The following is a 27,953-nucleotide window of genomic DNA, read 5'->3' as shown; positions in this document are numbered from 1 at the left end:
AGGAGACACCTTACACAGTTCCTTTCAAAAGATCTACTTATTAATTATGCATATAGTGCCTGTCTGCATGTATGCCTGCACTTCAGAAGAGGGCACCAGATCCTACTATAGATAGTTGTGAGCAGCCATGTGGTTGCTGGGAACTGAACTCAGGACTTCTGGAAGAGCAACCAACGCTCTCAACCGCTGAGCTGTCTCTCCAGCTTCCACATGTAGCACACGTTCTATTTGGTATTAATAATAAAAACCCAAAGTCAGCTGTAGGGGTTAATGCTGAAGATCAGAGAAGCAGCAGCAGCCTCTAGAGAGACATTTTACCTCTACCAATGCTCAGACCAAAAGCACGATCCTGTCCTCAGACTGCATTGAGCTCCTGTCTCCACCACCCTAGTGCTGGGACTGGAGGTGTGTGATCCCAAGCACTGGGATCACACCTTGTGTGAGCTCTGTATCTTTTTTGGACAGATTCAATCTTGTGTAGTCTGGGGTGACCTTGAACTAACAGAGACCCCTCTGCCTCTGTCTCCTGGGATTAAAAGTGTGTACCACCAGCCGGGCGAAGGTGGCGCACGCCTTTAATCCCAGCACTCGGGAGGCAGAGGCAGGCGGATCTCTGTGAGTTCGAGACCAGCCTGGTCTACCGAGCTAGCACCAGGACAGGCTCCAAAGCCACAGAGAAACCCTGTCTCAAAAAAACAAAATAAAATAAAATAAAAGTGTGTACCACCATTCCCTGGCTTCTAGTGGCTTAGCTCTGCACTCTGATCTTCAGGTAAGCTTTATTTGTTAAAACAAACAAAATATTGCTACACCCACAGTCCTCTTCCTATTTAAAAACAGATAATTTAAAAAATTCTATTCATTTTTTACATTTTGACATCTTTGCAGTCAGAGAGAATTTTAGCTACAGGCAGGCCATAGCTTAATCGAGAGATGGTTTTTCTCTTAACACACAGTAATAGCATATAATTGATGGCTTCACAAATCTGTTAAGATTTTGTTTTCATTTTATGTGTATGAATGTTTTTCCAGCATGTAGGTATGTGTACCATATGCATCCCTGGGGTGCACAGAGGCCACAAGAAGGTACTGGACCCCTTATTACTGGAGTTTTAGACAGCTGTTACTGCCATGTGGGTGCTAGGAACAGAACCTGGGTCCTCTGCAAGAGCTCTTCACAGCTGAGCTGTCTCTCTTCCCTTATATCATACAATTAACGGAATACAATAGTGCTTAGATTAAAGGAATGCTGCCCAAAACAAACCCATACAAAATGCTGCTAAAGCTGCGACATCTGCCTCTAATCCCAGCTACATAAGACTGTGTCAAAAGCAACATAAAAGGAAAAGGCACAGGGAGTGGAAATAAGTCACCAAGGCCCAGTCAGAGCAGACCAAGGATTTGAAGTCAAGCAGCCCAACTCCAAAACCCAACTTCATCACATGCTTGAGAAACACGGAGCTTTGGGAGGACCCGCGTGGCCACTGAGAATGAACTGGGCCCAGAAGGAGCCTTCACAACAGATGGAGCATGCAGGAGACTAAGGTCCTCTGGGCTGGAGACCACCACAGGGGAAGGGGGCAGACAGGGTAGATCCTGGAACAATGGGTGGTATTGTGGATCAGGAGAACGGGAACAACTCTAAAATGTTGATCCCCGAAATGGAGGCTGAGCAGAGCAGGGGACATGGCGGCTGCCATCCAGAGAACTGTACCTCCCCTGAGGTAAGGACATCATGGGGCTTCTCATACCTTCTTGAGTAGTGATGCTACCTGGTACCTGGCAGGTATTCACTATTGTCCAAATAATGGATGAGTTTCCCTATGATCTGTGATTTTATATGACCTATGGCTCTCATATTTTCATGTATAAGGTGAAGGATTGTCTGGAATGTGTAAAACAAGCAGGGCCGGATGGCGGTGCTGCATTCTATAATCTCAGCACTTAGGAGGAAGAGACAGGAAGGTCAGAGGCTCAAGGTCATCCTCAGCATCATAGTAAGTTGGAGGCCAAGCTAAGCTGACAGACCCTGTCTCAAAAGCAAAAACAAAAGGCAGCAGAGATGGTTCAGCAGGTTAAGGAGCTTGCCATTATAATGATCTGAGTTCAGTCCCTGGGACCCTCGTGGTAGAAGGAAAACCGACTCCAGCCAATTGTTTTCTGACCTCCACACGTGTGCTGTGGTCCACACAAGCCTACACACATGATAACTAAACAAACAAAATCTAAAAACAAAATTTAGGGCAGGGCATGATGGTGCGCACCTTTAATCTCAGCCTTTGGGTGGCAGAGGCAGGTGGATCTCTGTGAGTTCAAGGTCACCCTGATCTACAAATCAAGTTCCAGGAGAGTCAGAGCTGTTACACAGAGAAACCCCCAGAGCGCATCTCTTTCCGTCCCTAGGCAATGCTAGGACAACGGTCCTCCCCTGGCTGTAGATCATGTTAACCACGCCTTCGTGTGGTCCACTTCACTCACACTCCGGGAGGGACAGAAGCACGAGCTGTCTGGAAACTGTCCAGATAACCCCAGATGTGCTATCTGAGAACACTTGCCCTCAGCTTGAAAACTAGCTGAATGCTAGCACCTCATCTGGGCATGAGTGATTTTATCAGGAGTGGCTGGCCACAGGCCGCTCTTCATTTTCCATCCCTTGTCAGCCTAACCCAAGTCCCTAGTACACAGAGGCCCGGCATGCTGTTTTCTCCACCATAAATTGTTGACATTAGGGCAGGATTTTCCTGTGTGTCCTAGGATGTTTAGTAGCCGCCTAAGTCTGCACCCAGTAGATGCCAGGAACACATCCCCAATCAAAACAGAACTGTTTCCAGACATTACTAAATAGCGGAGGGGAGGGGACCCCTAATTGGAATTCCTAAGAATCTCCATTCTCTCGCCTACCCAAGTTGCAGAGAGAGGCCAGGCACAGTCGGAAGGCATGGCACACCAAATTTAGTTGGGCCCAGCAGGAGCGGAGGCCAGGCCTGCACAGGATTAACACAATGGAGGGACTGCATGCCAGCGGGCTGACTGATGTGGTCTCACCCCAGAGGGAGTGAGTTTTCCAGAACTCTCCTTCCCGGATTTGCGATCAGTCATTGGAGGGCCTAGAGCAGCATCTACAGGCCAACAGTCCCCCGCTTTCCGGGAATGGTGGGGAGGGATTCTTTCCTTCTGTAGATAATTTCCTGGCATCATCCACTGCTCTCTGATTGGTGGAGTGAAGAGGAGGAGGAACTTTGCAGCTGTGGGTGCTTGGGTTCCTGGAGGCATCTGACACTAATATTGACTACAAAGGTCTGAATTTTAGGATCTGAGGCTTTGGGACTGGGTCTAAAAGGTGGCTTGTTCCCACCTTAGCGATGTAGAACTCGTGGGCACAAATTCCTTAGAGCTGGGGCTGGGAAAGCAGCCAGCATCTTCACAAGTCTTTCGCTTGCAGGTGGCGGTACCTGAAAGAAGACAGAGGATGGGAGACCCAGAAGGAAGCGGGGAAGGGGCTTGGGAGGAAGGAGAAAGGGACGGATTCCGGCATTCTTCCGATTATCCCCGCAACTCACTCTACGTGGAGGCTCACAACACCCAAAAGCAGGACAATTTCGAAGATCGATAAGAGCAGAATCTTAGCATCCCACAGATCGTGACTTCCTGCAAGGAACCCAGGATGCTGTGGATGTTCCCGCAGATCACACCAGGGCACCTAAGGGGTCTGAGGAGGAGGGTAAGGAGTAAGAACCTGGGAAGCAGCGCTTTCGGGGCCAACAAGACACCTCCTTGCCCTCGCAGGTGGAGCAGTTGTACAGGATGGTGCTGCCCCCTGCAGGAGACAATAGGAGCAGCGCTGGCGAGCGAAGCCAGGGCCTCCACCCTTCCAGCCACCCAACTTCTTCCGGCTTATTACCCTTTTACTCACAGCAGACAGGAGCACAGAGAGCTGAAATGACAAAGAGGGGTGGCTGACCTATTCGATCACACTCCACTTGGCTACAAATCCTAGGTACCTTCTTGATGCCTTCCCCATCAATACCTTCCCTAGTGTACTGGGGGATCTTGGTCTTCTGAAGCCATTGCCAATATGTAGGAAGCGAGGAGATGGATCCTTTTATCTCTGGAGAGGCACAGCACGGCTATATCGTCCTAGGCTTCAGCGGTGCTGCCTTCCACGCCCCCTTCCCTGAGCAGCCCGTCTTTACATCCCCCACCCCCATCCTCCGTTGGGTCTTCCTAGGTCCCAACCCCTGACCTCACCCATGACCCTCAGGACTCTGTGAGTCTTCTCCGTGATTTTGTTCATGGTCACCTCATCTGTGGAGACGGGCAAGAACGAGCTATTCTCTCAGTAGGCTCTGGAGTCTTTGTTTTTCCTATAAAGCCAGTGTGTTCCAGAGGGGGCAGCATTGACTGAAGGACACAGCTAGGATCTCACGGGCTACCCCTTTTTAGGGTAGACGGGTGGCTGTCGCAGGGCTAACTTGTGTGTCTTATATTACCTAAGGCAAAGGCTGAGAAATCCGGGGAAGCCCATTCCTTCCAAGGCGTCTCCATCTGGCTACTGAGCTGAGCCAGGCGGCTTGGCAAGGCATGAGCTGGGAGGCGACAAAAGATACAAGCCTTGGCAGCGGCCAGGAAAACCCCAAGCAGTGCCAGCACCCACATGGGGCCTGCTGGAGGATGGGTGGGAACTGGACCCCCTTGGACCAGAGAAGACCCAGAATGTTCTGAGGTTCTAGACTGATCTAGAACAATGCCATTGTTTCACCCCTTGGCTCCGGCAAAGCTGCCCCTGGAACCGGAGGCTGAAAGGCATCTCTAGTAGGGAATAAAGGGAGACATCAGGGTTTTCTGTTGCAAGGGGACAGTGGCCTTGACACAACTGTGGTTTTGAAAGCAATTTTATTTCTCTTCTTTTAAGTCACAGTGATAGATGAATCCCAGCGAAGACGATGCGTGTGTGTGCCCCATCCACTCGGGAACTCAGAAATGCTAGCCCTTTCTATATCCTCTCCATTCTCCTCCCTCTTTGTCTCCTGTCTGCCCAGGACAGCCTTAGGCCTTACCCGGCTATTTCCTAGCAACAGACTCATGGTTGTCTCAGCAACCAAGAGCTCCCGGAGGTCTCAGAGGCCCAGCTAAGCCCAGTGGCTTTTACCTCTCATAGGGAGGGCCCAGTGAGTCAAACTCAAACGAGCCCCTCCTGCCTACGTGGTGGTGTGGGCATAAACACACACGCAAACACACACACACCCTATGATTAAACTAAATCTCAATCTGCTCTCACACATACCACAGATATACCTGAGCCTGGAGAGTTGCTAAGCAACCCCAAACAGGCCTGGACATGCCAAGATCACAGAAGGACCATCACATAAACGCAGGAGTCGGCAACATGGATGGGAATCAAGATGCCAGGGACCCAAGCATCAGTCAGATACGTTAGCTGACACACACACACACACACACACACACACACACACATGAAAGCCCAGGGTACGAAAAAATACTACCATCTTTCCCCATGTCCAGCCCCACTTACATAGAGCATCCTCTAAAACAATTCCAGAAGGGCGCTCTAGCCCCCGTGCTGACAGGGATTTTCCTAGCCCCCTTTTGTCAACCTAGGATGAAGTTTCTATTTTTCAATCTTCCACAGTAGGTGGCTTGGGACACAGTAAGAAATCTCCCAGACATCCTAGCCTCTTAATGGTCATGGTGGGATAAGTAAGTGCCCAGCTCCAGGAGAGGAAGTCACAGTCTAGCCGGCAGACCATATCTGACAATTCAAAGTATGTCTTTCCGCCTAGTGCTCAAACCTCCAGAGTGCTAAGTGTAGCCCGGGCAAAGAGGTGCTTCTTACTTTCCCACACCCCTGAATACAGAGGACCCATCCTCAAGCAAGAACGGGCTCAAGAATCCGCGGATGCTTTCCCAGGATAAGCCCCAGCGTAGATCTTCTGGACCACTTGAGTCCTGGGAGTCGGAGCAGCTCGATTTGGGAATCCCAGTCAGGTGTGGTGGGATCCCTGACTCTCATAGCTCCTACCCCAGGACTTAGAAGAAGGCTTTGGGAGAGCCATCAGCCCCTTGCCTAATGCGTTTCTCTCCCTCTCCGCAGTCAAGTGAAGGGTAGCATTCTCAGTGGCGGACAAAGCGTAAAGATCTAGAGTTCAGCAGGTCTTCGGGGTCTGGGAAGACAGAGTCCAGGCGGAAGCCATGTTCCAGAGCCACCCTCAGCACCTCCTCCAGGAAGGCAGGTGTGTTCGCCACCTCCCGCCGATTTTCTGGCCCCCCAGTCCACAGTGGTTGCAGCCCCAATCTTTCATACTCCACTTCAGGAAGTTCCCGGGGGCGGGAGGCCCACTCTAGACGAAAATGTGGACCGCTCTCTGCCCTGTCCCCACTGGCCACACCAAATCGGTTGCGCATGGCACCCAGACACTCAGGGTCAGTACAGAAGAGGTTGGCTCGGAAGGTGTCCACCTGGACAGAGCTCAACTCATAGTGGTGTGGGCCCCTTCGAGCAGAGAAGTGCACCAGACGCGGGTTGACATCTACGTCTGCATGGAGCAGGGCAGCTCTGGGTGCTGGGGTACCCCGAGAAGCTTCCAATTCCCGCAGGGCATCCAGGAGGGGCCGGATCTGGTAGAAGTCAGCTTCTGCCTTAAGAAGTGCAGTTTCTCCATATCCACGGGGCAGGTCCAGACGGCCCAGTCGCAGGAAATTGAGGATGTGCCGGAAAGCCTTGCCATCTCTGTCGATGAAGTAATGGCCATCTCCTTGCGGGTTGAGATTGGCTGGCATAAGGGTGTCAGCCCTAAACATGGCCCCCAGCATGGAGTCTGGGAAGCGTGTCAGGGTCTCCAATGTAGTGGAATATAGTGTTCCCCCCACATTTAGGGTCACGGGGCCCCCAAAAGAAGGGGGTGAGGAAGACACAGGAGGGGGGGAAATTTTGGGAACTGTAGGAGACAGGCAAGGAGAAGAAAAAGGCAGAACCTCCCGGGTTTGGGAAGAACTGGGTGGAAACGTTTAGGCTCGCTATGTTGGAGGCAGAGGTTGGAGAACAAGACAGCAAAGTTTGTAGCTCACCCCAGCTACCTTGGTGGCGATTGGGGGCTTCAGGACACAGAAATTTCCGAAAGGATGAAAGAATCGACGAAAAGAAGAGAAGGCAGGGTCAGGGAGCTTTTGGTCCAGACGATTCTGATTCTGCGTGGTCAGCGATTCCCTTCTGTTCTTCAGACAGTGGGTTTCCGGAATTCAACCAGCAGGTGACGGTGGCGAGCACCGGCTGGACTCAAAGGGCTCAACTTTTTAGTTTCTTAGTAGATAGCTTTTGCAGTAGGCGAGTGAGTCCACGCCGGGTTCCGACGACCTGCCCAGAGGCCAGACCAGGCTTAGGGGAGCGGATCCCTACAGATGGAAGCGCAACTGATGGGAGCCGGTGACGAGCCGTTCTGTACGGCTGGAGAGAGACGATGCTCTCCCGGTCAGAGCTGAGTGTCCCAGGACTCTGTTGGCAACAGCCGGAGTCTCGGGACTTGGGCGTTACCGCCTTCCTGGGTTGTCGCAGCAGCAACTGAGGTCCTCTCCACCCCCCAGGAAGTGGTCTAAGGGCAGCGGTCAGTGGCCCTTTAAGCGACAGCCCCGCCCCCTAGCGTCCCGCCCTCCGCCCCCGTGCGCCGGCAGGGCTCTGCTGGGGGTGGGAGCTGGGACTCGCCGACGGGAGAGACGGGGCGGACGGGCTGGACCTGCCGATGCGAGCGGGGGAGGGATGATTCACAGGCGTCTCTACGGATGTGGCGGCGAAGGTCCCGCGTTCCCTGCAGATGTGCATGACCTCACTAGTACAACTTGGTCGGAGCAAGATCTCCAGTCCTTTCCTTCTGAGAAAACCCAGGCCTCGGGGTTGGATCCCCATTGGGAACTCCCGAGGGGGCGGGTGCTGAGCCATCGCATTCCAGGGATGCCTTTGGGCCACCCCTTGTCTTCTGAACTCGAAAGCCCCTCTCGCCCTGCCACAGGGTGCTAGGCAGCCTCCTCCTTTATTAGAGAAATCTAACCTCTTGAGAAGCTACGGCGCCCAACACCCAGCCGGGCCCCCAGGTGGCGCCCAGTAAATGAACTGAGAAAGAAAAAACAGACTTTATTAAAGAACAAGTCATGGCAAAGTGGGGAGGAGCCTGGAATCAAAGAGTATGGAGGTCGTGACTGCGACGGCTGAGTTTCTCGGGGTCGTCCGACGCCATGAGAGAGAAGTCCCGGAATATGTCGAGATACGTCTCGTCTCCTGAGGAGGACAGAGGAAAGGCTGGGAGGTGGGACAGCTGGGCTACTACAAAAAACATCATCGGGCAGTATGGTGGGGTCTGGCAGGGCGAGCATTTGAAGTGTGGGTGCATCGTAAGCGCAGCCCAGGCGCCTATTCTTTTCTTTGTTCTGAGGGTCAGGTGCGTTCGATGAGCCCAAACCGTGTGTGTTGAATAAACCATGGCAGTAATGCGGTTGGGCACTAAGGGGACAGGTAAGCAAGGACCGGGCGTCCGGGTAAATGAGCGGTTACTTTACCTGCCTGGCCCTGGGCCGCTTCAGCCTCCCTCATCTTTGCCAGTCGTAACCTGAAGGGTGGGAATTAAGGAATAAAATAATTCGCACTCCCTAACTTCCCACTTCGAGCTACATCACTCAGTGAAAATGCCTTTCTGGTGACCAGCGCTTTAAAAAGCAAACACATGAACTTTCCTGCAATGTTGATCTACGAATAATGGCTCCCAAGATGAACTCCCATTACTTCATCCTGTCCCACACCCGCCACCCACAGAGAGCTTTACCCCGACGCTCCCCAGACCTCACCTTCCAGGTCTGGTTTTGGCATTAGTCCTACCCCAAAGAAGAACGGACTGTCCAAGTACTAGCCCGACCCTCTGGCATTCTCACAGGGTTACGATGTCTGCGTTGGCAGTTTCCATTGCAATAGTCAGAGGGTCCCTGCCTTCTGTGTCACGAGCCCCCAGGTCTGCACCCCGCTTCAGGAACAGGCAAGCAAGCCTGAAAAGAACAGTCAAATTCAGCTGAAGTCTTCCCCACAAAAAACCTCCTCCCGATGCTGGCATTTCCACGGCTCCCTACCCTGTGTGGCCAAGAATGGTGGCATGGTGAAGTGGGCCCCGGCCAGCACTGTCTGCCTGGTTCACGTTTGCCCCATTCTGGAGGAGAAACTCACAGGCCATAAGAGAATTCTGCGTAGAGAGATCGGGGGGGGGTGACATTTTTAGAGGTGGATGGCGTAATTAAGACATTGGGAGTGTGGAGTGTGGTATTCAGGGTGCACCTAGGCTTGGCTGTCATCTCTTACACGCTCGTGTATTAAATCTACTCTGCACTCTGATGAGGCATGCCATTCCTCTTTTTAAAGATTTTTTATTTTATGTGTATTTTGCCTGCATGCTTGTGTGCTGCATGCAGTGAATGAGGACGCCAGAAGAGGGCGTTGGATCTTCTGGTACTGGAGTTACAGTTCTGAGCCGCCTTCTGGGTTCCTGGGAATTGAACCCTGGTCCTCAGCAAGTGCAGCACATGCTGACCCGCCTCTCAGGCCTCCTGCCATTCCTAGTTTACTCGTGAGGAGGCTAAAGATCCACAGCGACTGACAAGTTGTTTAAAATCTCATGCAAGCTCTGGGTCCAAGATTGGCTCACCACCTCCAAACCACCCTTAACACCCAGTCTATGGGCTTTCCCTAGAGGATGGAGACCCCTAGGACAGTCAGGAGGAGCTTTGGGGTAGAGTGGGCAAGGTCAGCATGGTCCTCACAGCAGCTGTGGCCCGGATCAGAGGTGTGGCATTCCCCTGAGCCCCATTGACCCAGTTGACATCAGCTCCATGGGCCAGGGCATCAGCCATGGTAGGAAGAGATGGAGGATGTCCAGCAGCTTGGAACAGCAGGGCCCCAGGGTGCAGGCTTCCCAGGTCATCAGATGGGGACTCTGTTAAGGAAAATCAGTGCTGAGTCCAGGGAGAAATCTTCAGCACAGTCCCCAGATGCTGTGAGGGAGTAAGTCACGTCTAAATTGTGGGGAGGCCCTTGTGACTCAGGGCTGTGGTGAGATGGGAGTGTGTGTGTATACGTGTCAGGATGTATGTGTGCAGGGCCCTGGGTGTGGAGGAGACAGTATCACTCACCTCCTCAGCCTGTCCAACCACCCAGACTGGCTGGACACCAGAGGTGAACTAACCCCCTGACAGACTCACCTCTTACCTTCCACTGCCTGGGGCAGGCTCATATCCTTCTTTCCAGACTCAACCCTCTCCTGCCTCTTCTCACACTGGAGATTACCTCCCCAGCCTTCCTTTTGTTTGTTTTTGTTTTGTTTTTCAAGACAGGGTTTCTCTGTGTAGCCCTGGCTTCTCCTAGAACTCAGAGATTCATCTACCTGCCTCTACCTCCCAAGTGTTGGGATTAAAGGTATGTACCACCACCACCTAGCAAAGATAATCCTTTTGTGGCTCTCCCTGACATGAAATATTCCACCCCACACTTTTCCCCATGCTCAGTCCCATGCCCTACTGTGACCCCCTGAAACTATAGTCTGGTCCTCTCCACTCTCTCCAGGCAATGTCCTCTTATTCTGCCTCCCTTGAAGACCTGGCCCGCTACTGAGCAGACAGCAACGAGCCAAACACTCCTTACCTGATTTGGACCTGACAATCCCTGGCTGCAGCCTGACGGCAGGCTTTGGGGGCACAGGAGGATGTCCTCTTGGGGGTACCCTGCCACCTCTTCGCCCTCGAATTTCAGGAAGCTTAGTCAGAAACTTTTTTTCCACATACTTGGCATGGATCCAGGCTTCTTTTTCCTGCCTGGAGGTGGGGAGAAGAGAGCCCTAGGTCCCTCATCCCGCTGCCAACCCCTACCCCAGCGGCAGGAAGCCCTGGATACCTCCACCCCAGCCTCACCGGGAGCAGCTGGGCCCTGGCTTCTTCACTGCCATGGCCTCCACCCGGGCTTCGTAGATCTGGTTGATGACGACATTCCCCAGCTCACACATGAGCTTCAGGAGGCCCAGAGAAAGAAGTCGGGGAATAGGGTGAGTACCTGAGCCCACAGGACTTCGCTGTCCTTTGTCATCGCAATAGCCCAAGTTACCTTCACGAGTTCTGGTTCCCAGGAGTCAAGGGTCAGAGACCGGACTTTGGAGAAATGAACACCGAGGCTCCTGGAGGGCCAGAGGGAGAGTCATACCCTGTGTGAGCAGTAGTCGGGGAAGCTGTTGCTACTGAAAAGACTCAGAGGCCAGGCCTGTGTGGAGGCTGTGTGGAGGCTGTGTGGAGGCTGTGTGGAGGAGCCGGGCCAAGAGGCAGTCTGCTCACCATCCCTCCCTTTTTTTTTTTTTCGAGACAGGGTTTCTCTGTGGCTTTGGAGCCTGTCCTGGAACTAGCTCTTGTAGACCAGGCTGCCCTCGAACTCACAGAGATCCGCCTGCCTCTGCCTCCCGAGTGCTGGGATTAAAGGCGTGCGCCACCACCGCCCGGCACCATCCCTCCCTTTATCTTCTGTTTTATTTTAAGACCTCATGCTCTCTAGCCCCTTACTTTTCTCATGGTATTTTGGTCTGGAACATTCTTTTTGTGCCATCTCCCTTCCCCTCTCCAGAATGGTGGTGAGGCCTTAAGAACTTAGTAGGACCTTAGAACCTCTTCTCTGAGCTCTGTTGGCTATCCCACCCTCAGCAAACCCTAACCCATGCTTCCTCTAATCAAGACAACAAATTCCCTGGGCTGGGCAGTAGTGGTGCATGCCTTTAATCCCAGCACTCAGGAGGCAGAAGAAGTAAGCTAATCTCTGAGTTTGAGGCCAGCCTGGTCTACAGAGCAAGTTCCAGGACAGCCATGGCTACACAAAACCCTGTCTTGAAAAACAAAACAAAGGACAATAAATTCCTCTAGGATCCCCCTAAACCTATCTATACCCAACTTGCATGTGCAGTTTTGCAGAAAGTTTGGTGACCAGTGACATAGAAGAATATAAGAAAAAAACAAAACAGGGTAGGGTGCATGAGAGGGGTCTTATGAGAGGCCACATGGCAGCTGAAGGCAGGGCTCAGACCTGTGGATGCCGGAGCACTGAATGCAGAGAGTGACACCGAGGTTGATGCTGGCCCACTCCGGGGCTGGCTCCCTGCAGTCGCAGCACTGGGCATTTCCCTCTACACTCTGTACCTGGGCTGCCACCTGCCCTACTCCCCCAGGTTCCCTTCCTCTGGCTGCCCCGCCACTGCCCAGGGTAGCAGCAGAGCCCAGGGCAAGGTATCCTGAGACCTGAAGGAGAAGGAAGAAAGGGTAAGCGAGGGCCTAAGGGGAAGGGGGCTCCATCTCCCAGGGCAGCATGGTCCCCGGTGCCCATATTAAGATACCTGGCTTGGACCACGAGGGCTGTTATCAAGGCGAGCCTGGCTGAAGGCGGAGGCAATGCTGCTCTGAACAGCATTGATCCACAGCTGCAGGAGGCGTTCAGAGTCAGCCTGGAGGAGACAGGACCTGGGAGGGGGATGGGTGAGAGTGACGGGGGGGGGGTGTCTGAGGTCAAGGGCCATGAGGCAGAATGGGCAAACTGACATTCAGTTGTGCTGAACTGGTCATGTGGATTGTATACATATGTTTACTCGTGAGGAGGCTAAAGATCCACAGCGAATGACAACTTGTTTAAAATCTCATGCAAGCTCTGGGTCCAAGATTGGCTCACCACCTCCAAACCACCCTTAACACCCAGTCTATGGGCTTTCCCTAGAGGATGGAGACCCCTAGGACAGTCAGGAGGAGCTTTGGGGTAGAGTGGGCGAGGTCAGCATGGTCCTCACAGCAGGAAAAACAAATATATATTGGTTTTTCAAGACAGGGTTTCTCAGTGTAGCCTTGACTGTCCTGGAACTCGCTCTGTAGACCAGGCTGGCCCTGACAGAGATCACCTGCCTCTGCCTCCTGAGTGCTGGGATTAAAGGCGTGCGCCACCACCGCCCAGCCAAAAAAATACTTTTCAATATTAATGCACAAAGGAGTATTTATTCAGCCATTTTTATTTTGATTTTCAATGGAGTATTCAATAACACTTTATTGTAAAGAGACTTGTAGTTGTAGGCTAACATGTTTCCTACATGCTTACAGAAGGCTAAGTCTAGGCTAGGTTATATGTACAGCAGGTTTTTCAATATCTTTTCAACTGACAGTGAATTTATTGGAGTATAATTCCCATCCTAAGAAGAGCACCTGTACTTCTGTAAAAATTGGCAGTCTCCTCTACGATATCTCCTACCACCCTGTGCTCTCAGCCGAGGTTCCCTGCCTCGACCCAGCCACCAAAGAAAGGACCGAGTCCCAGAACTGCATAGGGAGCCTCATCTTGGTGGCCCTGCCTTTCTGGTTTGTAAATATTCAGACATATTAGAATATTGCCCCCAAGGAACTGTACTCACTTGCTGGTGGACACCACTTCGAAACAGAAACGTCTTTCTGAGTCTGGACAGAGCTTCACCGTACAGAGACGAAGGTCATCCACCACAACAGTCACAGGGTCCTGGCAGAAAGTCATCAGGGAGCCAAGATCCAGCACGGTGAGTGAGGGCTGTCTGTATCCAGAGTCCAGGCACCCAGTACCTACCTTATATTTCTTCTGGTAGACCAGTTGGTTGTTCTGAATGGTGAACCAGCGTCTGGAGAAGACAGAAATGGTTAAGTGCGTGGACAGTCTGGGGACAAGCTCAGGAATGGAGAGAAGAAAGATTATGCTCTTTGCCCCTTAGGAATCTCGGAGCATACACCTTTAATCCCAGTACTCAGGAGGCAGAGGCAGGCGGATCTCTCTGAGTTCTAGGCCAGCCTGGTCTACAGAGCTAGTCCCAGGACAGTCAGCGGTGTTACATAGAGGAAACCATGTCTCAAAAAAAAACAAAATAAAAAAGAGAGAGAGAGAGAGAGAGAGGGGTGTGGACTGGCAGTCACACGAGATGTTCAAGAGAATGGTGGGAAGTTGTGCAGAATAGGACATGGAAGGGGCATTTGTTCCTTGGACAACTCAGATTGGATGTATTTATGAGGTACACTTTCCAGCAGATGGCAGTAAGGCTAGCCTTCAACTCCTGATCCTTCTGCTTCCACCTTAAAGGCTAGGCTACAGGCATACGCCACCACACCCAGCTGGCTTTTCCTTCTTTCTTTTTACTAAAAATAAGTTTATTGTTGCCATTATTTTTTCTAGTTGTGGCCAGTGTTGAGGGAGATCAAAGTGGGAGACAGCTGTCAAGGGGTAGCAGTCTGAGCGCTCTTTCTGGGCGTATCACGAGGCCTTGGACTCACTCCCACTTCTACAATTGTTTGGGATAGGATCTTGCCACGTCACCCAGACTGGCCTAGAAATTCCCTCTACAGTCCAGGCTGACCTCAGATTTGTAGTCTTCTACCTTAGACTACTGACTGCTGACATCAAACCAGGCTTATTGCTACAGCTTTTGACAAATAGAACTACGTTGGGGAAGGGGCTCCATTTTCTCATTTGTCCCAAGGTCCCATATGGGCTGGTGGTAGTTCTGGAAGATGAAGTAGTTCCATCAAGACATGTCACCGTCCTGTCTTAGACCCTGCAGGACTTCCCATTTTCCTCAGAGCAGTCCTCAAAGCGCTACCAATTTCTGCAAAGTTCTAGCATGATTCCCATGCGCTCTGGCTCCTCCTCCTTCTTCCCTTACCCTGACCAGGCTTGTAGCTCCAGTTTTATAAGCACTGGGAGAACTCAGGACCCTCCTATTAACTCTTCCTCTGTCTACACTATTTTCCTTCAGATATCCTTCAAATATTAACTCAAAAGTTGCTTTTTTTTTTAAGTCAGGGTTTCTCTGGGTAGCCTTGGATGTTCTAGAACTCAATCTGTAGACCAGGCTGGTCCTGAACTCATAGAGATCCACCTGCTTCTGTATCCTAAGTGCTGGGATTAAAGGCATGCCACCATCACCCTGCAAAAGTTAATTTTTTTAGCCAGGCATGGTGTTTTACACCTGTAATGCCAGCTTTTGGGGGGTGGAGGCAGGAAGAGCTGGAGTTCAAGGTCATCCTTGGCTACACAATAAACTTGAGATCAGCCTGGAACACATGAGTTTTAACTGAAAAAAAAGGAGTGGATGCCAAAAAGCCTCATGATAAAGGGTCAGTTCTGTTGCCTATTTGTCCACACACAGAATTCCAATCCCCCTGCCTCCTCTCAAGCACTAGAATTGCAGGCATGATCCACCAAGTCCAGCCCCTGACATTTTTTTTAAATTTATTTATTTATTATTTATACAGTGTTCTGTCTGCAGGCCAGAAGAGGGAAACAGATCAAATTACAGATGTTTGTGAGCCACCATATGGTTGCTGGGAATTGAACGCAGGACCTCTGGAAGAGCAACCAGTGCTCTTAACCTCTGAGCCATCTTTCCAGCCCCAGCCCCTGACATTTTATTTAGAACTGGGAACCATGAGGGCTGCAGAGATGGCTCAGATGTTAAGAGCACTGACTGCTGTTCTAGAGGACCCAGGTTCAATCCTCAGCACCCACATGGCAGCTCAAAACTGTAATTACAGTTCCAGGGTACCCGGCACCCATAGAAATTTTTTTTTAATATTTATTTATTTATTTATTATGTATACAATGTTCTGTCTGTATGCCTGCAGGCCAGAAGAGGGCACCAGACCCCATTACAGATGGTTGTGAGCCACCATGTGGTTGTTGGGAATTGAACTCAGGACCTTTGGAAGAGCAGGCAATGCTCTTAACCTCTGAGCCATCTCTCCAGCCCCCCTAAAAATTTTTAAAAAGGAAAGAAAGAAAGAAAGAAAGAAAGAAAGAAAGAAAGAAAGAAAGAAAGAAAGAAAGAAAGAAAGAAAAAGATTTGGGAACCCTTGACTGTGGATGTAGTTCATGGTAAGTCCCTTGCCTAGCAGGGTTAAGGCCTTGAGTTTAATCCTCAGCCCTTTAAACAAAAAAATTGAAACTAAATTTTACCTTCTCTACCCAGATCATCATCAGATCATCATGTCCCTTGCTGTATTTTTTTTATAACATTGTCATCCCTTTCTTTTAGCTCCCTTCCCACCTTTATTTTTTTTATTTATTTATTTATTTATTGTGTATACAATATTCTGTGTGTTTACTTGAAGGCAAGAAGAGGGCATCAGTTCTCATTTCAGATGGTTGTGAGCCACCATGTGGTTGCTGGGAATTGAACTCAGGACCTTTGGAAGAGCAGGCAATGCTCTTAACCACTGAGCCATCTCTCCAGCCCCCCCCACCTTTATTTTTTAAACAGGGTTTTGCTTAGGAGCTCTGCCTGACCTGGAACCTCAGATTCAGAATCTTTCTTACTTAGCCTTCACAGCGCTGAGACCGACCACAGGTGTGCACCACCACCCTGACTCCTACACAGCGCTGAGACTACAGGTGTGCACCACCACCCTGACTCTTACACAGCGCTGAGACCACAGGTGTGCACCACCACCCTGACTCCTACACAGCGCTGAGACCACAGGTGTGCACCACCACCCTGACTCCTACACAGCGCTGAGACCACAGGTGTGCACCACCACCCTGACTCCTGCACAGCGCAGAGACCACAGGTGTGCACCACCACCCTGACTCCTGCACAGCGCTGAGATTACAGGTGTGCACCACCACCCTGACTCCTGCACAGCGCTGAGACCACAGGTGTGCACCACCACCCTGACTCCTGCACAGCGCTGAGACCACAGGTGTGCACCACCACCCTGACTCCTACACAGAGCTGAGACCACAGGTGTGCACCACCACCCTGACTCCTACACAGCGCTGAGATTACAGGTGTGCACCACCACCCTGACTCCTGCACAGAGCTGAGACCACAGGTGTGCACCACCACCCTGACTCCTACACAGCGCTGAGACCGACCACAGGTGTGCACCACCACCCTGACTCCTACACAGCGCTGAGACCACAGGTGTGCACCACCACCCTGACTCCTACACAGCGCTGAGACCGACCACAGGTGTGCACCACCACCCTGACTCCTACACAGCGCTGAGACCACAGGTGTGCACCACCACCCTGACTCCTGCACAGCGCTGAGACCACAGGTGTGCACCACCACCCTGACTCCTGCATAGCGCTGAGACCACAGGTGTGCACCACCACCCTGACTCCTACACAGAGCTGAGACCACAGGTGTGCACCACCACCCTGACTCCTGCACAGCGCTGAGACCACAGGTGTGCACCACCACCCTGACTCCTACACAGCGCTGAGACCGACCACAAGTGTGCACCACCACCCTGACTCCTACACAGCGCTGAGACCGACCACAAGTGTGCACCACCACCCTGACTCCTGCACAGCGCTGAGACCGACCACAGGTGTGCACCACCACCCTGACTCCTGCACAGCGCTGAGACCACAGGTGTGCACCACCACCCTGACTCCTGCACAGCGCTGAGATTACAGGTGTGCACCACCACCCTGACTCCTGCACAGCGCTGAGACCACAGGTGTGCACCACCACCCTGACTCCTGCACAGCGCTGAGACCACAGGTGTGCACCACCACCCTGACTCCTGCACAGCGCTGAGATTACAGGTGTGCACCACCACCCTGACTCCTGCACAGCGCTGAGACCACAGGTGTGCACCACCACCCTGACTCCTGCACAGAGCTGAGACCACAGGTGTGCACCACCACCCTGACTCCTACACAGCGCTGAGACCGACCACAGGTGTGCACCACCACCCTGACTCCTACACAGCGCTGAGACCACAGGTTTGCACAACCACCCTGACTCCTGCACAGCGCTGAGACCACAGGTGTGCACCACCACCCTGACTCCTGCACAGCGCTGAGATTACAGGTGTGCACCACCACCCTGACTCCTGCACAGCGCTGAGACTACAGTTGTGCACCACCACCCTGACTCCTGCACAGCGCTGAGACCACAGGTGTGCACCACCACCCTGACTCCTACACAACACTGAGACCGACCACAGGTGTGCACCACCACCCTGACTCCTGGACAGCGCTGAGACCACAGGTGTGCACCACCACCCTGACTCCTACACAGCGCTGAGACCACAGGTTTGCACAACCACCCTGACTCCTGCACAGCGCTGATATTACAGGTGTGCACCACCACCCTGACTCCTACACAGCGCTGAGACCACAGGTGTGCACCACCACCCTGACTCCTACACAGCGCTGAGACCACAGGTGTGCACCACCACCCTGACTCCTGCACAGCGCTGAGATTACAGGTGTGCACCACCACCCTGACTCCTACACAACACTGAGATTACAGGTGTGCACCACCACCCTGACTCCTACACAGCGCTGAGACCACAGGTGTGCACCACCACCCTGACTCCTGCACAGCGCTGAGACCACAGGTGTGCACCACCACCCTGACTCCTGCACAGCGCTGAGATTACAGGTGTGCACCACCACCCTGACTCCTACACAACACTGAGATTACAGGTGTGCACCACCACCCTGACTCCTACACAGCGCTGAGACCACAGGTGTGCACCACCACCCTGACTCCTACACAACACTGAGATTACAGGTGTGCACCACCACCCTGACTCCTACACAGCGCTGAGACCACAGGTGTGCACCACCACCCTGACTCCTGCACAGCGCTGAGACCACAGGTGTGCACCACCACCCTGACTCCTGCACAGCGCTGAGATTACAGGTGTGCACCACCACCCTGACTCCTACACAACACTGAGATTACAGGTGTGCACCACCACCCTGACTCCTACACAGCGCTGAGACCACAGGTGTGCACCACCACCCTGACTCCTGCACAGCGCTGAGATTACAGGTGTGCACCACCACCCTGACTCCTACACAACACTGAGATTACAGGTGTGCACCACCACCCTGACTCCTACACAGCGCTGAGACCACAGGTGTGCACCACCACCCTGACTCCTACACAACACTGAGATTACAGGTGTGCACCACCACCCTGACTCCTGCACAGCGCTGAGACCACAGGTGTGCACCACCACCCTGACTCCTGCACAGCGCTGAGATTACAGGTGTGCACCACCACCCTGACTCCTACACAGCGCTGAGACCACAGGTGTGCACCACCACTCTGACTCCTGCACAGCGCTGAGATTACAGGTGTGCACCACCACCCTGACTCCTGCACAGCGCTGAGACCACAGGTGTGCACCACCACCCTGACTCCTGCACAGCGCTGAGACCACAGGTGTGCACCACCACCCTGACTCCTACACAGCGCTGAGATTACAGGTGTGCACCACCACCCTGACTCCTGCACAGCGCTGAGACCACAGGTGTGCACCACCACCCTGACTCCTACACAGCGCTGAGACCACAGGTGTGCACCACCACCCTGACTCCTGCACAGCGCTGAGACCACAGGTGTGCACCACCACCCTGACTCCTACACAACACTGAGATTACAGGTGTGCACCACCACCCTGACTCCTGCACAGCGCTGAGACCACAGGTGTGCACCACCACCCTGACTCCTGCACAGCGCTGAGACCACAGGTGTGCACCACCACCCTGACTCCTACACAGCGCTGAGATTACAGGTGTGCACCACCACCCTGACTCCTGCACAGCGCTGAGACCACAGGTGTGCACCACCACCCTGACTCCTGCACAGCGCTGAGACCACAGGTGTGCACCACCACCCTGACTCCTACACAGCGCTGAGATTACAGGTGTGCACCACCACCCTGACTCCTGCACAGCGCTGAGACCACAGGTGTGCACCACCACCCTGACTCCTGCACAGCGCTGAGATTACAGGTGTGCACCACCACCCTAACTTCAGGCATTATTCTTTTCTTTTGCTTTTCTGGAGACAGAGTCTTTTTATGTAGCCCTGGCTATCCTGGAATTTGCTAAGTAGGCCAGACTGGCCTTGAACTCAGGGATCCACCTGCTTCTGCCTTCCCAGGGCTAGGATTAAAGGCCTGTACCACTGTGCCAGGCATTTTATCAATACCTTCTAACACAGCAAGCCACTTACTTCGGTGTCTGTCTGTCTGTCTTTGCTGACTCAGGGGTATATCTGGATATGCATAGACAGTAATCACCCACCCCACAATCTTCAGCTGGGTGCATTTAGCTGCGTCAGCTGTCTTACCTGCTCCAGGTCTTAAATGCGTTGCTGGCCCGTTTGAAAAGGTGTCCTTCCATCACCAAGCCACTAGGCCCCTCCTTTAGGCTTGGCTCTGGCTCCTCACCACCCAGCTCCTGGGGGCATGAGAGAATCAAAAACAGCTGGGACAGGCAGAGACCAAGGCCCTGGCCTGCTCCTCCCGCCCCGCACCACCACTCGCCTTCTGCTTCAGTAACACGTGCCTCTGTTCCATGTCTCTCTTCTCTCTCGCCGAGTTCAAGACCAGGTTGTGTAACTGAGCACAGGAGGGACATCTCAGATGTCTGAGTTTGCCCCAACCAGGCCAGGAGAGTCACCTTAGCATACCCTAACCTCCCGGCCCCAACTGCCTAGGGTCCTTCACCTGGGCACCCAACTCCTTCCGATACTGAGCCAGGCGGTTTAGCTCTTCATGGCCCTGCTGGAAGTAGGTAGCCTGGGCCTCTACCAAACGTAGCACCTGAGGGAAAAGGCGGGCAGGGGCAGAGCTGAGGAAGGATATTCCTCCCCTGCTCTCCCCTCTCCTCGCATCTTTGTGGCTCCCAAAACTCACGAACTCCATGATGTCAAACTTCCTCTTATCCTCGATCACATTGACCTGAAGGTCCAAAAAGACCTGGGGTCAGTCTTGAAATCACAGCACATCCTCCCATCACACGCTGGGACTCCCCGCTCTTGAGGTGACACCTCAAGGTATCCTGGAGGATGGGTTGGGGTAGGCACCTACCTGCAGGGCATAATCCAATGCCCGACTCCGGTACCCGGCTCGGGCAGTCCTCAAAGCAATTCCAGCCTCCTCTGCTTCTTGGACGCGGCGCTTGGGGACCTCTGCATTGTGGGTAAGGGCAGCCTCCAGGCTCTCAGCCCCTCTCCAGAAATCCCTGCGAGCCTCTCTGAAACCCCGGAGACCTCTAGAGTTAGGGGAGACAAAACCAAAATCATGGATTTACCTTCCCATCCCCAGGAGAGAAAAATATCTGGATAGCCCCACCACCACCACCAATATCCTGTCATTTAGCCTGTGAGAGGCAAGTCCTGGGGATGCTTGGGAAGGCTGAAGGCAGGTCACTCCCCACCCACCCTCACAGTTCCTCCTATTGGAGAGGCCCCGTGGAAACGGGAAGACAAGAAGGGCTAGTTCCTGGGAAATAAGACCCCTTTCCCTCCCGTCTCACTCCTTGACCAGAGTCTGGATTTGTTGCTGCAGTGTGTGTTGAGTAGCATCAAGAAGCTCCTGTTGGAAGAAGTTGACAAGTGAGAGTCAGGATCAGACAACCCTGCCCCATCCATTCCATCACCCCCAGGCCCCACATTCCCCACTCACGGCGTGGCTGTCCAGCTTGTGAGTTAGGCTCACAGTGAATTTTTCCAGACACTCCTGGGCAAGAAAAAACACAGAGAAAGTACCAGGTATGGGACATCAAGGTCCACCCAACTCTAGGTTCTGCCTGCTGGGACCCTTCTTGGATGACAGCCCCAGCTTAGCCCTGACCTGGGCTCTGCAGCCCTCCTCCTCCACAGCATCTCTTTATCCCAGTCCCTGCCCCCAGCAATCACAGCCCTGGTTCAGAATCATCACATACCGCCATCATGGGCTCTGGTGGGCCCAGGTGAGCCAGGTCACAAATGCCAACTATGAAGGCACGGCTTGCAGCAAGGTAATGGTGCCCACTTTCCAGGAGGCAGGTACCCAGCTTGAGGAGCTGGGAAGGAATAAAGGACAAGAGAGGACAGTACCCGTGGTCAGCACACCAGGTGATGCCTCCTCTCTGCTCCACTGCTCCCCGAGCCCAAGACTGTGTAACCCTTTCCTAATCTCATCTACCATCCCATCCAGCCCCATGCAGTGCCATTTCAAAACCACACCCACACCATTATCTCTGCTTCCTAGCTTTCATTTCCTATGCTTGTTTCAAAATTTCTGCCTGTTCCTCAAATCTCTCCAAAGTCAACTTCTCAAATACCTTTCCCTGTCTAATCCTATCTACCCTTCTGTGCCCCGTTTGTGCACCGTCTTGTTACTGGTACCCATTCTCTGCCTGGCAGGGTTCAGTTAGTTCTGCAGCCTCTGTTGTGTGTTGCGAGGGAGGGGTCTTATTCGCTGTTCTTTAAACATTTCCTTGCAAAAATGAACTAGCCATTGAGGCCTCAGGAGCAGGGCCAGGTAAGATGTTAGGTGCTCAGCTGTCCATCTTTCAGCACCTTTGTCATGCTCAGAGCTCTAACAGATTGGGAAGGGAAAGCCAGATGGCCGAGCTAGAATCCCAAATCAGTCTCCTCACCCCTGGGCGTCATTATCTGCAGGCTATGGCTGCCTCACCCTCAAGGTGACATGCTAGAGCTTGGCCATGAGTTGCCATATTGTGGATGGAGCGCTTGTCTGTGGAGTCCTTCAGTTTGGCCTAAGCTGCTAAGAGGCCACAGGGAGGCTTTGTGAAGAAGCGGCAAGGCGCCAGGAGCCAGGCCCCATGCATGCCTTTCCAGCACATTTTTCTGGGGACTTTGGATGCTTCTGAGAAACATAGCTTGGACTGAAAGTGGCTAGCATGATCAGCAGCGGTCAGGAAACTGACCAAGATCAAGTCATATCAGTTTGTGACAAGGAGACAACATGGCTACAACTCACATGTACATCAGCAGACTGTCTTGTTCCCCTAGGTATTCGCCCCTTTCTCCCATAGATAAGAAAAGACCTTTCATAAAATTGAACCAATAACTAGCTGGGCATGTGGCGCACGCCTTTACTCCCGGTACTTAGGAGGCAGAGGCAGGGAGATCTCTGTGAGACTGAGGCCAACCTGGTCAAGATAGCAAGTTCCAGGCCAGCCAAGACAACATAGAAGGACCCTGTCTCAAAAAAAATAAAACAAAAACAAAAAACCCTAAACCAGTAATTAGTAGTACATCTATAGGATACAACTGCAGTCAGCAAATAAAGAGGAAGCTTTAATGCATTAGAAAACTTGAATGGACTTCAAACTCATTGTTATTCCCAGTTTTTAAAATTTTTAATTTAAAATATTTTTATTATTTATGCATACATGTATATGTTTGCGTATGAGTGAGGAGGACAGTGGGACGTCAGATCCTTTGGAGTTGGAGTTACAGGTAGTTAGGAGCTCTGCCTGCCTCTGCCTCCTGAGTGCTGAGGAAGGTACATGCCATCACCCTGGGCTTCCAGTTTTTTAGCAAGCCAACTTCAGGTCAGTGAGGTGGCTTTACTGGTAAAGGCACATGCCATGCAAGCCTGGAGGTCAAAGTGCAATTCTGGAGCCCATGGTGGAGGAGAGAACTGATTCCCGAAAACTGTGCACTGAGCTCCCCACAGGCACTACAGCGTGTGCCTGCACACACACACACACACACACACACACACGCACGCACGGATACACACATGCACACACACACATGGTAGATAGGTAGACAGACAGACAGAGATCAGTAATCCTGAGGCAGAAGCAGGCAGGTCTCTGAGTTCGAGGCCAGCCTGCTCTATACAGTGAGTTCCAGGCCAGCCAAAGCTACATAGTATGACCTTACCTTAAAAAGGAGTTCACTTCCTTTGAGATAGGGCTTCTCCTTTCTCTTTAGCCTGAAGTCCACCAATCAGACTAGACTGGGTGCCAGAGAGCCCCAGTAATTCCTGTCTCCTCAATTCTAGGATTATAAATGCGTGCCATAAAACACCTTGGGTTTTTGTTGTTGTTGTTTGGGGGTTTTTTGTTTTGTTTTGTTTTTGCTTTTCGAGACAGAGTTTATCCGTGTAGCTTTGGCTATCCTGGAACTTACTCTGTAGTCCAGGCTGGCCTTGAACTCACACACAGAGATCTGCCTGTCTCTGCCTCCTGAGTGCTGAGATTAAAGGTGTGCGCCACCACTGCCTGGCATCATTTTTTATATAAGTGTTGGGGATCAAACTTGGTTCCTCATGCTTGCAAAGGAAGCACTTTACTGGGCCTTCTCTCCTGAGCCCTGCTGACTTTATCATTAATCATACTGTGCCAACGCTAATTCTGAGGATTTCTTCTTTTTTTTTTTCTTTCTTTCTTTTTTTGAGGGGTTTGTGTGTGTGTGTGTGTGTGTGTGTGTGTGTGTGTGTGTGTGTGTGTTTCAAGACAGGGTTTCTATGTGTAGCCCTGGCTGTCCTGAAACTCACTCTGTAGACCAGGCTGGCCACAGAGATACAGAGATCCACCTGCTTCTGCTTCCAAATGCTGGGATTAAAGGTGTGTGCCACCACTACCTAGGAATTTTGAAGTTTGATAATGAGGAAAAATTGCTTCACTGGGAAAAGCTCATGGAAACATGGTCTCTCTTTGCAATTACTGCAAGTGCATTATTAACCTAAATTTAAATATTCAATTAAAAACATTTAGGGGGCTAGAGAGATGGCTCAGTGGTTAAGAGCATTGACTGCTCTTGCAAAAGATTCAGGTTCAATTCCCAGTACTCACATGGTGGCTCACAGCTGTCTTTAACTTCAATTTCAGGGGATCCAGTGTCCTCTTCTAGCCTCTGTAGGTACTGGCATGGGCATGATGCACAGACATATACCCAGGCAAAACAACTATATATATAATTTTTAAAAGTTTAAGAATTATTTGCACTAGGGATATAGTTATAGAGTCAGGCCTGCCTAACAAGCAGAAGGTGGATTCCATCTCGAGGAGGGAAGTAGAGGTCAGGTTCAATTACAGTGTAAATTCAAAGCCAGCCTGGACTACTTGTGACTCTGTCTCAAAAATATAAAGGAAAGAGAGAGAGAGAGAGAGAGAGAGAGAGAGAGAGAGAGAGAGAGACCAGGCAGGCCTTGAACTCAAAAGATCTGCTTGTTTCTGCCTCACCAATGCTAGGATTAAAGATGTGAGGTGTGTGTGTGTGTGTGTGTGTGTGTGTGTGTGTGTGTGTGCAGAGTGTCTGAGGCCAGAAGAGGGACTCAGATCTCCTGGAACTAGAGGTAATCATGAGCCACCCAGCCTGAGAGCTAAGAATGAATGGGTCCTTTGGAAGAGCAGCAAGGACCAGTGAACAACCACCTCTCTTGTCCTAAGCCCCACTCTCAAGGAGTGTGAGGAAGGCTTGTGGTTGGCTTCAAACAGGCGGAGTATGGCAAAAGCAATGGGATGGCACTCCATGCCACACCATGTGACACCTCGGTAGTACAGAAAAATCACTTTCTTCCTAGTAGCAACCATGCTAGGACATGTCTGTGGAGAGGGAAAGCCTCGTGGCAGGAAACTGTGGGTGGCCTCTAGAGGTTTGGCCCCCAGTCCTGTAATAGCAGTGAAATATCACGAAAATTTGTGAACAACCACCCCATGATCTTGAAAGTCCCAGTCTTCAAATGAGACCCTGACTGCTGTTCAGGTAACCCAGAGCCAAAAACAGCTGAGTGATTAGACTCTTGACAAACTAGCAGATGTGTATTGTCGAACAAGTGAATTTGTTAAACACCAATAGAAAACACACAGAGCAAGTAAATACATGTTAGAAAACACATTAGAGAAAGCAGAGTCAGGGGCTGGAACTTATATAAATGCACACAAAACAAATGAACATGCCTTATTTTAAGAACCTAAATTTAGCCTGGCAGTGGTGGCGCACACCTTTAATCCCAGCACTCGGGAGGCAGAGGCAGATGAATCTCTGAAAGTTCGAGGCCAGCTTGGTCTACAAGAGCTAGTTCTAGGACAGGCTCCAAAGCTACAGAGAAACCCTGTCTTGAAAAACAAAAACGGGGGGTGGGGTGGGGTGGGGTGGGGGGGTGGACAAAAACAAAAACAAACAAACAAAAAACTAAACTTATTGAAGGCACAGATTTTTTGTAGACCCCCTCTTCACCTTAAGAGACACCTCACTCTTGAGCTTCACCCAGGCTGTCACACACACATGGTGATCGTCCTCCCTCAGCCTCAGCCTCTAAAATGCTAGGATTGCAGTTAAGAGCCATCATGCCCAGGTACAGTTAACTTTCTATGACTGTGTAACTCATTCTCAGTGTCCCACTGTCTCTTTTCTCCGTGACTTGGTCACCTTTTCCAGGCGGGACTCCAATTCTGACACTTCAGCTTCCACCATTTCAATTGAGGCTCTGAGAAAGAAGGGACAGGGTCATGAGAACAGAGCTTGGGTCCATTGGGTCCTCTGCTTATCATCAAGGTGGGAGATACAGACAGACAAATGAGTTGAGAATGGCCGCCCACCCACAAGCCAGTGGGTGCACTCGTGTGCTACTGTGCACATTCTAAGCTTCAATAACCAAGACCAGAGCAGGAAGTGTCAGGAGGGTGGATGTGGCCAGGGCAGGAAGTTGCTAACCGCCCCAGGGCAGGTGCTGGGGGAGGGGTTCCAATGAGAAGGAAGAAGGAATGCCAATTATAAAGGCCAGATGGTGCAGCCAGGCAGAGTAGAAGAGCTTTGGAGAGCATGGGGGTTTTGCCTTTTGTAATTTGTTTTTGAAGGGTTTCACTCTGTAGCCCTGGTTAGTCTGGAAGGCACAGCAGTCTTCCTGCTTCAGTCTCACAAGTGCTAGGATTACAGGCTTGAGACACCAGGCCCGGGTTGAATAGCAGATGCACCATTTCCCATCAGTTCCCTCTTGTCTCTTTGTGGCCTAGACTTTAAGGGAGGTCTGGCCTGGGGGATGCTGTTATCAGGGCATGTGGAACCTGTCCCCACCCCTTAGCCTGCTGGACCTGCACACTTACCGGAAGCGGGGTGAGTCCTTGAGACATTCTTCAAAATCTAGCTTGACCGTCATCTCAGGTGACCTGCTTTGGCCCAGGGGCCCTGGAGTCACGCAGGTGGGGGGGGGATGTAGGTAGATGCACTCCCCACCCCCCAGGAGGGGTATTGATGAGGAAGAAGAGGTCCTCTGGTCCGTAGGGCCTGGGTCTGCAATTCTTTCCCCAAAGGGAAAGGGGTGACCCAGGAGGAGCTCTCACCCCACCACTTCTAGGCAGCTCTGGGAGGGGCAGGGGTGGGGCCTGGGCGGAGGGGGCGCTGAGATCAGAGAAACCACAGCCCCGCCCCCAGAGACTGTCTGCTGTCACCTTCCTTCTGGAACCCTGGTTTTTCTTAGCTACTTTCTCCTTTGGTGAATAAATTTTTTGAGGGAAAGCATGAGGATCTAGAGTCAAATGATGTCTTGGTCCCTTAAGAATTTGTGTGATTAGTAGGGCAAGGTGGCACCTGCCTTTAATTACAGCAGAGGCAGGCAGATCTCTGTGAGGTCAAGGCTAGTGTGGTCTGTGTAGCAACAGGCCAGTCAGAGCTACAGAGTGGGACCCTGTCTACAAAACAAACAAACAAGCAACAAAAAGTTTGTGTGACCCAGGACGAGGTCTCCAACCCTTCTTCAGGTTCCTCATCTGTGAGATAATTGTTACAAGGCCAGGTATGGTTGTAGAGTTTTAATTCCAGCACTCAGTTAATTGTGGTAAATAACAGTAGATTGTGGGGTTTTGTTTGTTTTGTCTTTTGAGACAGGGTTTCTTTGTGTAACCTTTGGCTGTCTCTGTAGACCAGGCTAGCCTCGAACTCACAGAGATCCACCTGCTTCTGTCCCAAGTGCTGGGATAAAAGATGGTCAATTAATTATATCAGGCAATGGCATCCTACTGCAAGCTTGGGCCTTTTCAAGATCCTAGGTTTTGCCAGGCTGTGGTGACACACACCTTTGATCCCAAAACTTGGGAGGTAAGGTAGGCAGATCTCTGTGAATTTGAGGCTAACCTGGTTTACAGAGTAAGTTCCAGAAAGACA

The 27,953-nt window shown here is 51.7% G+C and overlaps 3 protein-coding genes across 6 annotated transcripts; all 3 read right to left on the bottom strand.

Annotated features, from left to right (window-relative positions):
* Nucleotides 1–3,421: 3,421 nt before the first annotated feature.
* Tmem95 (transmembrane protein 95) lies at nucleotides 3,422–4,656 on the bottom strand. Its single transcript, XM_075942401.1, has 7 exons — nucleotides 4,491–4,656; nucleotides 4,249–4,305; nucleotides 4,028–4,108; nucleotides 3,914–3,934; nucleotides 3,737–3,817; nucleotides 3,561–3,648; nucleotides 3,422–3,452 (listed from the first exon to the last, which is right to left on the bottom strand). Exons 1-7 carry the CDS (start codon nucleotides 4,654–4,656, stop codon nucleotides 3,422–3,424), a joined length of 525 nt encoding a protein of 174 aa, XP_075798516.1.
* A 121-nt stretch (nucleotides 4,657–4,777) lies between these two features.
* Kctd11 (potassium channel tetramerization domain containing 11) lies at nucleotides 4,778–7,614 on the bottom strand. Its single transcript, XM_075991973.1, has one exon. The coding sequence runs from the start codon at nucleotides 6,829–6,831 to the stop codon at nucleotides 6,133–6,135; it is 699 nt and encodes a 232-aa protein (XP_075848088.1). The 5' UTR covers nucleotides 6,832–7,614; the 3' UTR covers nucleotides 4,778–6,132.
* Nucleotides 7,615–8,127: 513 nt separating this feature from the next.
* Acap1 (ArfGAP with coiled-coil, ankyrin repeat and PH domains 1) lies at nucleotides 8,128–27,177 on the bottom strand. Of its 4 annotated transcripts, XM_075991969.1 has the most exons (22): nucleotides 26,897–27,177; nucleotides 26,223–26,280; nucleotides 21,773–21,892; nucleotides 21,514–21,567; nucleotides 21,365–21,423; nucleotides 20,917–21,100; nucleotides 20,743–20,787; nucleotides 20,554–20,649; nucleotides 20,371–20,445; nucleotides 20,175–20,284; nucleotides 13,652–13,703; nucleotides 13,467–13,567; nucleotides 12,411–12,534; nucleotides 12,104–12,315; nucleotides 11,144–11,213; nucleotides 10,954–11,048; nucleotides 10,688–10,857; nucleotides 9,811–9,983; nucleotides 9,127–9,236; nucleotides 8,935–9,045; nucleotides 8,566–8,615; nucleotides 8,128–8,287 (listed from the first exon to the last, which is right to left on the bottom strand). In XM_075991969.1, exons 1-22 carry the CDS (start codon nucleotides 26,947–26,949, stop codon nucleotides 8,187–8,189), a joined length of 2,223 nt encoding a protein of 740 aa, XP_075848084.1. In that variant the 5' UTR covers nucleotides 26,950–27,177; the 3' UTR covers nucleotides 8,128–8,186. The 4 variants fall into 4 exon arrangements, 3 of the variants coding, with proteins under 3 accessions (XP_075848084.1, XP_075848087.1, XP_075848085.1); XM_075991972.1 differs by lacking the exons at nucleotides 26,223–26,280; nucleotides 26,897–27,177 and adding an exon at nucleotides 26,031–26,212; XM_075991970.1 differs by lacking the exons at nucleotides 26,223–26,280; nucleotides 26,897–27,177 and adding an exon at nucleotides 24,644–26,003.
* Nucleotides 27,178–27,953: the final 776 nt, after the last annotated feature.

The sequence above is a fragment of the Microtus pennsylvanicus genome, chromosome 11 (genome assembly GCF_037038515.1).
Source record: "Microtus pennsylvanicus isolate mMicPen1 chromosome 11, mMicPen1.hap1, whole genome shotgun sequence".
NCBI lineage: Eukaryota > Metazoa > Chordata > Mammalia > Rodentia > Cricetidae > Microtus > Microtus pennsylvanicus.
The sequence above is the reverse complement of the archived record's forward strand: the minus strand, read 5'-3'. Positions and strand labels throughout refer to the sequence as shown.